Below are 13,061 nucleotides of genomic sequence, written 5' to 3'. Positions count from 1 at the left end.
ATTATGATTTGAAGTACATGTGAACCTGACCTCGAGTCTGGCTTTAAAGCTCGCGCTTGCATGACAATCGACCTTCTGATTTGTGTCGCTCCTTCCTGGTTTAGCTTCTGCATCTCTGCCAGAGCGGGAGCTCCAATGCTCTTGCATACTGCAGCACTCAAAGACTGTATCGTTCTGATTGACTTAGTCATCTCTCCGGTGTCAGGTAAGAACGATTTATGGAGTAAGAGGGCCAGAAGCGTTCTAGACAAGGTGAGCCCGCAAGCATCTCAAGCTGAAAGACCTATCTTCGCAGTGCATGGTATCTTTCGGCGACCACGACGTCTCTCCCGGGCGCAACCGTTCTCTATATTCTCCTCTCCCAATGCAGGTACCTTTGAAACCATCTTGCCTTTCAAAAGCTATACATTTCCCCTTCCTCAGAAACCAAGAGTTCGAAGATAATGCACCGCCAGGGTCATCCTCTCACCCAACTCCTTCCAAACTTCTTCTCGTCCGTCTAACCGGTCAACCGCTCAGCCGTCCGCGATCTCAGAAAACACCTTTTCCCACCACCGTTAAGATACTCAGGTACATAGTTTGTAAATGTCTCACACCGTGTCAAGAAATTCCCCGTCATGTTGATGATTTGACTTTTATATACGAGTCAAAAACAAAGCCACGAGGATGTTGGCAACGGCGTTTGTCGTTCTCGGGTAGTAGAGTTTTTATCATTTGTCCGGATTCTGATTCTAGTGTTTCGGCCGAAGGATTGTTGTCAAGATTGGGGGTTGGAGTTTTGGACCGGTGAGATGGGATGGGATGGGATGGAGGATGAGATGGGTGAAGGACGGGGAGAATTGCGCTCAGCAGTCGTTGTTTAATAGCGATAGATTTGGATAGAGGAGATAACAGTAATGTAGAAGGAAGCAAAAAAGACGATGAATAGAAAGAATACGAGAAGAGCGGTCGAGAAGCAAACAGCAGTAAAGTCAACTATACGCACCTGAATACGGACTAACATTCAATCTACTCCATCTTACTCTGACCAAACTCGTGGTTTTGGACATCGTATACCATCAACGTCATAATTAGCACCTTCCCATCTAGTGATATCTACCTATCTCACCAATGCACATACATCGCATCCTTTCTACCAATCACGCACAACGGACATTCCACTCCTTCGCTACTCCGTCCTCCCGCTTTTCCAGAAATATTCCCGCATAGATCTTCATCATCACCTACCCGATCTATACCTTCCATATGCACTCTCCCACATGGTGAATGACGAAGGATGAATTGTAAAAAACGTCGATCTCCCTCTTCTCTTTCAATCCTTCCCGAAAGCCCCAACCTCCAAATATCAGATACGGCAGGAGAGAGAGAAATCGATGGGAAAACAATACATACACGAAATAGTTGCTCGAAATGTACAAGGGTAATGTACAACAGCAATCGCGGCCTCTCGCCACCAATTAAAAGTGTCGTCAGGAAGAGAAAGGAAGGGGAAAATAGAGACGTCACATTGTAGTTTTTTTTACATTGTAATCCTTCCTGCATGGCGCTCTTTGCTGACTGCATGGTCTACGGGCGGGGCGGGGCGGGCGGTTGACGGTGCGCGGACGGAGTTCACTCGGAGGTCGTGTGCGGGAACTACACCGTGAGATGTACTCCGTACAAAGCGACTTTGCTCGATGGACGTGCGGATCGCAAGCTTGTGGCGAACCAACTGGAGCTTCGTGAGGTGAATGCATGGAGCGAAGAACATATGCATGAGGGGCGGAAATGGGTATGTGATGGCTAATGTGGTGTACGTTACACGGCATGAGCAGAGAAGCCTAGATCGGAGTTGGAGATCTGCCATGGGTAAGAGAGCGAGACATGGGAGTTTCTGACAGAGACACATATGCACTGAATTCATGCCGAACACGTGAGTGAGTGAGTTTGGTTTGATATTGTTTATTTGTAGACCATCTACTACGACAGAATACATAGTACATAGGGTAAAGAAATAAAGGTTGTTTTAAAGACGAAAGCGAAAAAGAGCAAGCTGAAATGGGTATCGATGCTCGACAAGAGAAGAATAGAAGAAAAATGTGGAAGATGAGAAGCGAAAAGATGCGTGCAAAGAAACAAAAGACAGACGCCATATAGATCTCGTGAACAAAACAATAAAAGAAAGCCTTGCCCCATCGCTGATGCATTTCGAAAGCATGTGATTTCATATCTGGGTCGTGATGGTGTTTTGGTCCCTCCCTTCTCTCGTCTTATGCACAAGGGGGAGTGCAGATGGTAAGGGTCATAATTGGCTTTTGTCGTCAACAGGACTTGATGAGGGAGGTGGTGTGATTGTGTTGATGGGACCGAGGGTCCACACCCATTCCCGAGGCTTCTTGCTTCGTCGAGTGATGGGTGTCGAGGGGCAGATGTCGCTGTCTGAGTCATCTTCCGAAGAAGAGTCGCGTTTGTCACCACAGATTGGTGATCTGATAGGCAGGGTTGCTGCCTTCTTGTGTTTTTGTTGTTGTTGGACGTAGCGTCCATGACCCGAGGGCAGAGGTTCTATCGTGGGAGTTGATGAGGGAGTCGGCTCAATGTCGGAGTGAGCGAGAGTGTAGAGGTCGTTGTGAATGTCTTCGGTCAGGGGTGCACGGAACGAGACCTTCTTGGCCGAGGGGAACATGGGTCGGGTACTTGAGAAAGACTTGCGACGGCGGACACAGCCATGAGGGCCGTTGGTGAGGATGGAGTGGTGGTTGAAGGGAAGACGGTAGGGGATGGGCTTGTTGTATGAGTCGTCGGTCGAGATGGAGGAGATGGAAGAGTCGGTCGAGGCCGAGGTTGCAGAAGTGGCTGACATGCAGCTGTCGGTAGAGGAAGAACGCGGAGGTTGCTGGTGAGTAGGTGCTACCGAAGTGTCCAGACACAGTCGAGACTTGGGTCGTACATCCTCATGGGGAGTCATAGCATCAGGACTCGCGACATGATGCGATCCGTAGGCATTGCTGAAGGTGTTCCTAGCAGTAGGCGAAGCTATTGAAGGGGTGTCCAGGCGGAGTCCGGTAGTGCTCTTGCCAAATGTCGATGGCAGGGAAGCAGTGTTGAGAGAGAGTTTCGGTCGTCTGGCCGGAGCAGTCGGGCGAGAGACGGGCGTGTGCGACGGTAGTATGGCGAGTGACATTGTATCCACGGGCATGAGTGCCAGCATCACGCGGGCGTCGACGGTAATATACTGTGGGCGAGTTGTGCAGTCGAGGTGTTGGCTGATCTAGCCGCTCATCGCCACAGAGGCTGTCGTAAACATCCAACCAAGTCAGCAGGTCCAGAGGGGCGCGGCGAAGGTGAACGACACAGGACTGGCCGATGACGCGCGTGAAGGATGCCTGTCCCTCTTCTATCTTGGGCACAGCACCAAAGGGGAGTGGGAGGGGGAGCCACCCGCTTAGATGTCAAAGGTCAAAGCCTCTGTTGGTTCTAGCAGGAGACGACCTGACACACTGGCCGTTCTGATACACTGGCGCCGCAAGGATTCGTGTGAGAGAAGAGTGCCTGTGTCTTCAGGATGCGCTTGACAAAGTCATAACGACGTCTGGGTTGGGAGCCATGGCCCTTGTAAACCGTGACCGGCAGAGCGGGCGCCAAAGAAAGAAAAATCTCGTCCTTGGAGCAATTCTAAACGAAGCCGATCTGCCCATGCATCGTCTCTATCCCATCCAACTTACCAAACATCCAGCCAACCACTCGCAGATGCTGCACGAGACGGTTCTTGCCGCGGCGCTGTGACCTCTCTCCTCGTGTTCTATTTCGAGAGAAAGCCCTTAGCCCCGCCTGTCACTTAGACCCCTCCGTCACCAAGTCCAACGGCCAGGGTTGAACGCCATCTCACGAATCAATGGCCAGAACCACTTTTGCTTGCTGCATCTCCAAATTTGCCGTGCTGCATTGATTTCTCGCCCCGTCTGTGTCTGAACACTCCTGAAACGCTACTCGCTGCTGCAACTCATGCGCTCTGCAAAATCTTCTCGACACCTCCTCGATCGCGCCATTCCTGAAGCTTCCCCTGGCCCACGACATCGGCCGGGCTGAGTAGTATGGCGACGTGGTTTGGAGGCGTATGTCCGCCGCGAGTTTCGCTCCGGCGTGGCGCTTCATATACATCACCAAGTCCAGACACGTAATTCACCTCCCTGCTTATACATGCGTCCGGCTCCCCCCTTGTCGGATTGGCAACATCAAAACACCTCCCGTCTTCTTGTGCTACGGCCGTTCTCTGCTTGCTGTTGCAAGATATGCGACTCAGTGCACTGTATTAGCCCTGCTCTGTGGGGAGCCGACACTTGAAACACCTTCCTCTTACACTTCACTTGCCAATATCTGTGCCAATGGTCTGCTTTCCAGACGTACCTGCATATCTTGCCGTTCTGCTATTCAGAACTCTCTTTCTCCTTGTCTTCGGGTCCTTTGATTTTTGTTCGGAATCAAATTTCCCCCATCAAGAGCAGTGGAGTCTTTCGCAGCCACAGAATACGAAGCCTAGAGTTTAATTTGGTCGCTTTCGCTATCCTAAAGCCCAAGCGCCGACAGACGTTTTTAGGTCCTGTGCCGAGGGAAAGCCGCTTTCAAAGCAAGCAAGCAATCGTCCGGGGTGTCCTTCTAATCCTTGATCGCAATGAGTCGAACGACAGGATAAGCCCGGTCCACGGACTTTTCTAAAATAGAAGGGTGTTTGCCACTGCTGAGAATAACATAGGCAACCGCAACAACAACAACAACAACGACGAGTCCTGTCATCACGGACTCACAACTTCTAGTTGCAACCGTTTTACGAATGATTCAAGAGTTCTTATCCCGTCAAAGACATGACTGCTGATTTGGAGCCGCACTCACCCGCATCGCATGCCAGTCACACTCACGCTGATCGCGCGCATCGCTGATCAAAAGCGACCCATCGAGGATCTGGCGGCGGTCAAGCGCTTGCCAAACGCCCGTCAAGTTAGGAGAGCGCCTGTTCTTGGTCGCATGCGCTTCATCTCTCATGCTCAACCGTTATTCATACATCTAGATTGACTTGCAGAGTTTCAGCTGCAATACCAGTTCCTCACAGTTTGTGGGTCTTGAGGACAAGCGTTACAAGAACTGGCACGACCATGAAATTGAAGCTTGAAGTGCCTCCACTCGGGGTTACATGTGGGTCGTTGCAATGGTTCCCGTGTGCCAGAATCTGGCGCATAGTAATTAGCTGTGAAGATGCAGAATAGTAAGATCGCCCGTGGAGAAGGGCTTACTGACGCGCTCTCACCAGACATTATTGCACTAGCTGGAAAGCAAATATGCATTTCGACGACCGTAACATTTTCGTGTACGATCGCGAGAGAGAAGCGAAAGTGACAAACCCTCACATATATTCAGGATCGATGAACAAGTCATCGACACAGGGTATGCTCGTATCTTGGCGCATGGACCGGTGCGATCCGAATGGACGTGGAGAGTGCCTTGGACGTGCATACCAGACTGCAATTTACAACGACAGCGCACGGTTTCCTCTATACATGAATGTTGATTGAATGCCGGACGGTGGGTATTGCATTGCATCACCGCATGCCGACAGCACACTGCGGTTCACGGCAGGAAAAAAGAGTGACTCTTGCAGCTCCAGCAGTGTTGCACAAAGCAGTGAGACGAGTGTCGTGCATTGGAGCTCGTGAGACCGCTTCTGCCATTCTCACCGCAACGGCATCAATTGCACCGTTCGCTGTGCCTGCCTATAACGGGTATTCTCTGTCTGTCTGCAGACCAGTGGTTGAGCTCATATAGACCCCACCACATGGCTAGCTATATGAGACATGCTGTCATCATATCACCCCTTCCGCTGCAAAGTTGGCATTCCGACATTTCGGACGTCTATCCAAGTTCATGTGGTTAGTAAGCTCTCCCAATGGATATTCAATCCTGGTAAAACTTCGTACATCATTGTAATGAGACCCTCCAATCAACGAGACGCTCCGAGAGAGCTCCGTGCTATTCAGATCGCCCTGAGGAACGAATCACAACCACAACGATTTCTGCCTTCCCGCATGTCTTGTACCCATGTGCTAAGGTCTGTCATGCAGGAATCGGCTGGAAGGCATGGAGATTCTTCGATCTCTAGATGCGTTCAGAGAGCGTGTCAAGTAGCTCATCTCACTGCATCACGCTCTTGGAACAAAGTCATGGTTCGCGTTCGCGATGGTTTCGTGTTCCGCTACTCTCGTGTTTTGAGATCACATCAATTCATCTCTCATGAATCGTCGAAAAGAGACATGTTCGTGCCTGCCATACCAGATCTATCTTTTTGGTTAAGGCTAGTCAATAGGGTCGGCGAAACCACGGGTGTAGCGACCCCTCCTTCCGACTTCCAGTGATCGACCTATCCTGTCCAAAACAGGCAGCTCGTCAACCAACCACCTTCTTTTTCGCCCTTGAAGCCGCGCATGATGTGCTACACCGCCGGCCACGAAGCCGCACCAGCACGAATGGTGTAGCCTGTGCCTCGATGTCATGAGTCTCAAGAAACACAATCACACGATGCCAGTGTGCTTCCAAAACACGTCTTGATGACACTGCGAAAACAAGCTTTAGGAAAAGCCTTGATTCAACTCACCAGAAGGTCTTGGTATGCTTTCTATCTCTTATCAACACGCGAGGACGTCATCAACAGCATGGTCGTCCCGACAAACCCTTGAGCTACTATGGAATATCCTTTTGCCGGCCTTCGAGCTGCTTGTTGGAGTTTAGCTGCCAATTAACCTTGACCATCTCTGCCTCTCTTGTCGACATCTCGTATCAATCGCATGAATTAGCCCATCATCCAGCATGGTTAGTTTGCTGCCTAGAAACTCACGGTGCGGAGAAAAGTATAAGATAGTTGATTGAGGCCTTTTGTCGCGTGAGTTTGTGTTCTGTCTCTCATCAACATACCTCTCAATCAAGATGTTTGGAGGAAAGATTATGCTAAGCAGCGCTGCTGCCTTGCTCTCGGCTACAGGAGTGTCCGCACTTGTCCCAGTTCTTGACAAGAGGCAGTACTTCCCTGCCAATGCCACCGGCCTCAAGACCATCACTGTAAGTACACGACAAAGCGACAGGCTAGACTGACGACAGCTGACCCTAGGCATAGACTCCCGGATCAAATGTCACCATCCGTTACAAGGAGCCAGGCAAGGAGGGTGTTTGCGAGACCACACCCGGTGTTAACTCGTACTCTGGATACATCGACCTTGCTCCTGACATGCACACTTTCTTCTGGTTCTTCGAGTCTAGGCGTGACCCTGCCAACGATCCGATTACACTCTGGCTCAACGGAGGCCCGGGAAGTGACTCGTTGATCGGACTGTTCCAAGGTAATTGAGCCCCAATTATCTTGCAGACATGCATTGTGATCTCTCTAGAGGCCCCAGTCTTTAGGAAAAAGATCGCGCATTGATGCAGTACTTTTGCAAATGTCGGGGCCTGACGGGAACTCAACTGTGCATCGAAGCGTCAACTTTCACGAATCTCCGCTGACCTGATTGACCTCAGAACTTGGTCCTTGCAATGTTACAGCCAACCTCACAACCCAGGTCAACCCATACAGTTGGAGCGAAGTCTCGAATATGCTGTTCCTTTCCCAGCCTTTCGGTGTTGGCTTCAGTTACTCTGAGGAAGAGCAAGGCTCGTTCAACCCTGTCACTGGCTCCTTCCAGAACGCGACCGAGGCCAATGCAACTGGTACTTACCCCGCTATCAATGCCACCGAGATCGACACCACCGATCTTGCCGCCATTGCTGCCTGGCACGTTCTGCAAGGATTCCTTGGTGCTTTGCCTCAACTCGACGCTGAGATTGGAAGCAACAAGGAGTTCAACCTCTGGACTGAATCTTATGGAGGGTATGTATACCATAGGCGTAAACTCCGCGAGCCTATCATGGCCTCGTCGAATGGAAGCCGTATCCCGATTTATCGTGTAGCTTTGCTGACCATGTCTTATAAAGGCACTACGGACCTTCTTTCTTCAACTACTTCAACGACCAGAACAAGCTCATCTCCAACGGAACCATTCCTGGTGTCAAGCTCGACTTCAACACTCTGGGTATTGGAAACGGTATCATCGACGAGTACATTCAGGCACCTCACTACCCCGAGTTTGCTGTCAACAACTCTTACGGCATCAAGTCCGTCAACGATACTGTCTACAACTACATGAAGTTTGCCTTGAACATGCCCGGTGGCTGTCTCGATCTGGTTGACAGTTGTCGCCAGTCCAGAGAGACCGGCCAAGAAAATCTGGCCACGCAGACCATCTGTTCTGAAGCACAGGATATGTGCAGAGATAACGTTGAGGGACCTTACTACTCCTTCAGTGGTAGGGGCACATACGATATCAGACACCCTCGCAACGACCCCACTCCCCCTGAGTACTTTGCCGATTACTTGAACATTGCTGAGGTCCAGAACGCTCTCGGTGTTAGCGTCAACTACACTGAGTCGAATAACGACATCTACTATGCCTTCCAGGCCACTGGTGATTTCGTCTATAACAACTTCTTGACAGATCTTGAGGAGCTGCTCGCTCAGGGCCTTCGCATCAGCTTGTTCTACGGGTTAGTAACCCCTCTAGTCTCATCTCTCGACTTTTGCTAACATGATTGACAGTGACGCCGACTACATCTGCAATTGGTTCGGTGGAGAAGCCATCTCGCTCGCCATGAACTACACCCACAGCAAGGAGTTCGCCGCAGCCGGTTACGAACCCTTCACTGTGGACGGAACCGAGTACGGTGAAGTTCGCCAGTACGGCAACTTCAGTTTCCTCCGCATCTACGACGCTGGTCATGAAGTTCCGTACTACCAGCCCCAAGCTGCGCTCGCCCTCTTCAACCGCACTCTTAACCACTGGAACATTGCCGACGGTACTGAGATGGTCACTGCCAACCTTACCAGTTACGGCTCGCCCAACGCTACTCACACTCAGTCTTTTGTACCTCTGCCTCCTACTTCGACTGCCAGTGCTTCTGCCACTGATGGTGCTGATATTGTACCTATCGGATGGAGATCTTAGATCAGCAATGAGAAGAGGTGCGCGACATGAATGTAGAGATCATGTTGTCGAATCTACGTATAATGACAATGGCTACATATGTCCCAGAAAGTATGTAAAATATGAAATCAAGACCGTATGATAACACAAAGAAAGTCGAATGAGATTGATCTTGAATCTCAGCCCAAGCTTTGAAAGATGGATTCACTACAATGATCAACGCTTATGTTGAACTCGCACTCTCTGATCGTGGCTGCTGCATGCTTATATAAAGGCAGAATGATTTCGGTACCAGGGTCGCGCACAGTCAGAGCTTGTAAAGTTGGCGTTCTCACGAGGACAATTTCGTCTCAAAACACATTGTGAATCTTGATAGACTCTCTCTAGCACTCGCTGATGGCAAGGATACTATACTGGTCCCACTGATGTCAAAACATAGCTTGAATAATGCTGGTCCCATGGTTATATTGTTCTCGCCAACCCATGCTCATGCTGCAGCACAATCCTTTCTGGATGAGGGGTCGACGCCTGGAAATCCTTCGTGCCTTCCTTCGAGCTTTATCACGTCGTACTTGCCTTCGCAAGAACTCTCAAGACCTTGACTAAAACATCTTGCATCGCGACAATATTCACTTTTATCCATCATGGCGTCTGAGAAAAAGGCGCTTTCCCTCAAGGAAAAGTATCCCGAGATATATGCTCAGAAGGATATTGATCGAAGGGGGTATAAGCGTGTTGTTCCCATGGAGATTTTGTCACTGAGCTTGGGACGTACGGGTACAATGTGTGAGTGGTTTTTTCGTCGTTCGATTCAGAATGAAGAGGACTGTGTGGGTCAAAACTTCATATCGGTTTCCCTTGAAACAAAAGGGTTATATATGCAAGATGGTTTTGATGTCAGTATGATTGTTCAATGAGAGTGTTCACCATTCTGTGCTCTCACTGAACAGTTATTCTGACATGAAAATCTTTGTATGTTCCCACAACGCCTCAGCAGTCGCAGTGGCATGAAGTTCGATTCAGGGGCAGTTTGTTTAGCTACTCCACTATCACAACTGAACAAAACTAACAAATCATAACAGCCATGAAAGCAGCCTACGAGATTCTCGGCTACCCAACCTACCACTGGGTCTCCATGATGGAGAACCCCAAAGACCTAGACCTTTGGACCTCCGCCTTGATCAGAAAATACGACGACGACAACAACAACCCATACACACTGGCCGAATGGGATGCTCTCCTCGGCCACGTCTCCGCAGTCACAGACTCCCCTATCAATGCTTTTGCCCCTGAACTCATCATCGCTTATCCTCACGCCAAAGTCGTGCTGGTTGAACGCGATACAGAAAGTTGGTATAAGAGTTTTGAGAAGAATGTTATCAGCTCTTTTGCAGCACCGTTTACGAGACTTGTTGTGAAATTGGAGCCGGAGTTTATTGGGAAGATGGGGAGGATTGGTGGGTTACTTATGCGTGGGCAATGGGATTCGAAAGACTTTGACGAGTGGCGTGCGAAGGCCAGAGATGGGTATGAAGAACACAATGCTCTGGTCAAAAGACTGGTACCCAGAGAAAGGTTACTGCTATATAAGCTGGGGAGTGGATGGGAGCCTTTGTGTCAGTTCTTGGGGAGGGATATACCGGACGTCGAGTTTCCGCATGTAAACGAGACCGAAGAGTTGCAGGAGCGGGTGTTCTTGAGTCTTATGCTGGGATTACGAAGAGCATGTATAAGGTCGATACCCTGGTTGATACTGTTTGTGGCTGTAGCTTTGGGTCTTTGGAGATCTCTTGCTTGAGAGCATTCTCTCCGTCTCGAACGGTGGAATCATCACAATGCAGAAACTTATCAAAAGTACTGAATGCACCGGAGAGAGCTGGAAACGCCTTCTGGTAGATATCAAAAGGGTTGTGCGTTTTGATAGCCTACTAACAAATCCACGCGTTTGCTACTTACTCTCATGTCTTTGTCCGCTTAAAGATTCTGGATCTTCTTGCCTGAATCTTCGCGTCAACTTCTATTTCCTTTGCTGTGACTGAAATACGTATAATCATCATCCCAGCATACCATTTGCTCCAGCTGTAGACTATTGCGTTGAGAATCGCAGTTCAATGGACTGCTGAGCAGAGGAGTTTGTGTAATACAGATAACGGTGAGAAATCTCTAGAATAATGCCGTGGTATGAGCTTCTTGCGCATATTCCCTCAGAAGCACGTAAGAAGCAACTTTGGGACAGTGATTAGTCACATCCTTGCTTATCCTATATATTCTTTCCTACTGGCTCGTGGCTACTACTCCCTTTTACAAAATTCAAATCGTATTTGACAAGAATTAATCATGATTTCTCTACCGTTCAAAAAATGGCCATTTGGAAGAAAGGCAGTTGACAACAGTCTTCCGTCATACACGGATATCTATCCTTCTGCATCACCTCAAGCGCATACGGATGTCTCGGTCCACAGACTACAGACCTTCATCACATGGCGACTGGCTATCGACTATCGTCTCACGTCTAGCATACCAAAGCCCAACAGGCCGAACGAAAGTGAATACGCGTATTTCGCAAGCCTCTGTCAAAGATACTGCATGATTCTTGCGCAAAGGAATGAAACCGGAGAGGAGATGATTGCAATCAGGCAACAACTACAAGAGGACGTTTTCGATCCAGCCCTCACCCTCGGCATACCGGCAGACATTGCAGAACTCTTTCTCTTCAGCACACGCATCTTCATCAAGAGGTGCCGCAAAAACACCTATATGGGAAGATGGTCTGCTAAGAGACATACCATGGCAGTCATGTCCCGCTGCGCCGTCGACTACAACGTTATCATCACCTCGGTAGTGACGGATCCCAGCTTGGCTTGCGAAATGATGGCGAAGTGCCTCAAGCTGCACAGCTACTCTTTCCGCTGCTTCTTGAGTCCAAAGTACTACACGCTACCTGATCTCAACATGGAATTACTACCCAGCTATATGACCGAGACCCCAAGTCACTGGCCAAACGTCTTGGAAATTCTCAAACAAGCTCACCGCACACCAGCCAAGTCGAAAAACGACAAGACTCTGCGTATCGACTTTGCAGAGTTCAAACAGTGGACACCGAGATTTAGTGATGGCATAAGACCTGGGGTTATATTGGCCAAGGATGACGACAAACTCGCAAAATGGGAAAATCGTCTCCCGCAATGGGCGCAATTGCATAGAGGTTTCATGGCAAATCCTGACTGGGAATACAAGGACGTAGCTCCAGGGGACGGGCTAGCTCCTGGTAATCTAACCTTGAAAGAAAGACAGGAAGTTGAGAGAAAGATTCGAACGCGGACTCTGGGAAAGAGTCCAAAAGACCACAGATCAGCGATTAAGGATGCGCTATGTGTTGACTGACCATCCAAGAGATCGACGGTAGTTTTGTGAATCTGACGGTACACTATTGTTGGCGGTCGTGATCCCAGCGAGCGCGTGCAGTATCGAACCGGGCTGTCAAAATGCACAAATCTTTTGAGATACGCTGAGAGGTCCAAAGAGAGTAAGATATTCCAAGCTCTCGAGCCAACTTGACAAACGCCAAACACCCTGCTGCAATGCACAGTGTTTTGAAGAAACACAGGAGAGTCCAGTGAGAGGCGAAACCCATCTACTGAATTTCAGGCTCTCCTTGAATATTCGCTGATATCAGAGAAACATCGTGCATTCCAGCAACCTCTGATCAGACCAAGCGGGGTGCATTGGAGTCGTGATCAAATTTGATCTCAAGCCCAGTGGATGGAGACCGAAAATGTTGTTGTAATGCACGAAGGTATTGAAAAGCATCGAAGAGTCCGGTGAGAGTGAAATCTTCTGTCACGCTCTCTGGACATGCTCTGATTTCCAAAAACACCGTGCATTGCGGCTGCCCCTGATCACATAGCCCTGCATGCTTGAGAGTCCGTATCGAGTGTTGATTCCAAGACCAGTCAAAGGGCGAAACATACTGCTGCAACGCACAAGATTCTTGAACAACGCGAGAGAGTCCAGTGAGAGTCG

The 13,061-nt window shown here is 49.4% G+C and overlaps 4 protein-coding genes across 4 annotated transcripts; 3 read left to right on the top strand and 1 right to left on the bottom strand.

Annotated features, from left to right (window-relative positions):
- Positions 1-73: 73 nt before the first annotated feature.
- On the top strand, positions 74-1,005 carry M438DRAFT_34630 (uncharacterized protein). The gene has a single exon (XM_029905638.1). The coding sequence runs from the start codon at positions 299-301 to the stop codon at positions 788-790; it is 492 nt and encodes a 163-aa protein (XP_029759696.1). The 5' UTR covers positions 74-298; the 3' UTR covers positions 791-1,005.
- A 1,276-nt stretch (positions 1,006-2,281) lies between these two features.
- Positions 2,282-3,163, bottom strand: M438DRAFT_356193 (uncharacterized protein; the record flags this gene model as incomplete). Its single annotated transcript, XM_029907085.1, has 1 exon — positions 2,282-3,163. The coding sequence occupies one exon, from the start codon at positions 3,161-3,163 to the stop codon at positions 2,282-2,284; it is 882 nt and encodes a 293-aa protein (XP_029759695.1).
- Positions 3,164-6,469: 3,306 nt separating this feature from the next.
- M438DRAFT_346457 (peptidase S10, serine carboxypeptidase) lies at positions 6,470-9,207 on the top strand. The gene is made up of 5 exons (XM_029905678.1): positions 6,470-7,083; positions 7,139-7,361; positions 7,540-7,888; positions 7,993-8,601; positions 8,654-9,207. The coding sequence occupies exons 1-5, from the start codon at positions 6,952-6,954 to the stop codon at positions 9,057-9,059; spliced, it is 1,719 nt and encodes a 572-aa protein (XP_029759694.1). The 5' UTR covers positions 6,470-6,951; the 3' UTR covers positions 9,060-9,207.
- A 475-nt stretch (positions 9,208-9,682) lies between these two features.
- M438DRAFT_320690 (uncharacterized protein) lies at positions 9,683-10,836 on the top strand (the record flags this gene model as incomplete). The annotated part of the gene is made up of 2 exons (XM_029902886.1): positions 9,683-9,824; positions 10,121-10,836. The coding sequence occupies 2 exons, from the start codon at positions 9,683-9,685 to the stop codon at positions 10,834-10,836; spliced, it is 858 nt and encodes a 285-aa protein (XP_029759693.1).
- Positions 10,837-13,061: the final 2,225 nt, after the last annotated feature.

This window comes from Aureobasidium pullulans (assembly GCF_000721785.1).
Source record: "Aureobasidium pullulans EXF-150 unplaced genomic scaffold scaffold_11, whole genome shotgun sequence".
Lineage (NCBI taxonomy): Eukaryota > Fungi > Ascomycota > Dothideomycetes > Dothideales > Saccotheciaceae > Aureobasidium > Aureobasidium pullulans.
Note: the sequence above shows the minus strand (reverse complement) of the source record. Positions and strands in the feature narration are given on the sequence as shown.

What these genes read in the sequence shown, in the direction of transcription:
- M438DRAFT_34630 (XM_029905638.1), top strand. Translation starts at nt 299, where the DNA reads ATGGTATCTTTCGGCGACCACGACGTCTCTCCCGGGCGCAACCGTTCT.
- M438DRAFT_346457 (XM_029905678.1), top strand. Translation starts at nt 6,952, where the DNA reads ATGTTTGGAGGAAAGATTATGCTAAGCAGCGCTGCTGCCTTGCTCTCG. An exon ending in TGGACTGAATCTTATGGAGG is followed by an intron (nt 7,889 to 7,992) that starts GTATGTATACCA and finishes TGTCTTATAAAG; the next exon opens with GCACTACGGACCTTCTTTCT. An exon ending in CGCATCAGCTTGTTCTACGG is followed by an intron (nt 8,602 to 8,653) that starts GTTAGTAACCCC and finishes CATGATTGACAG; the next exon opens with TGACGCCGACTACATCTGCA.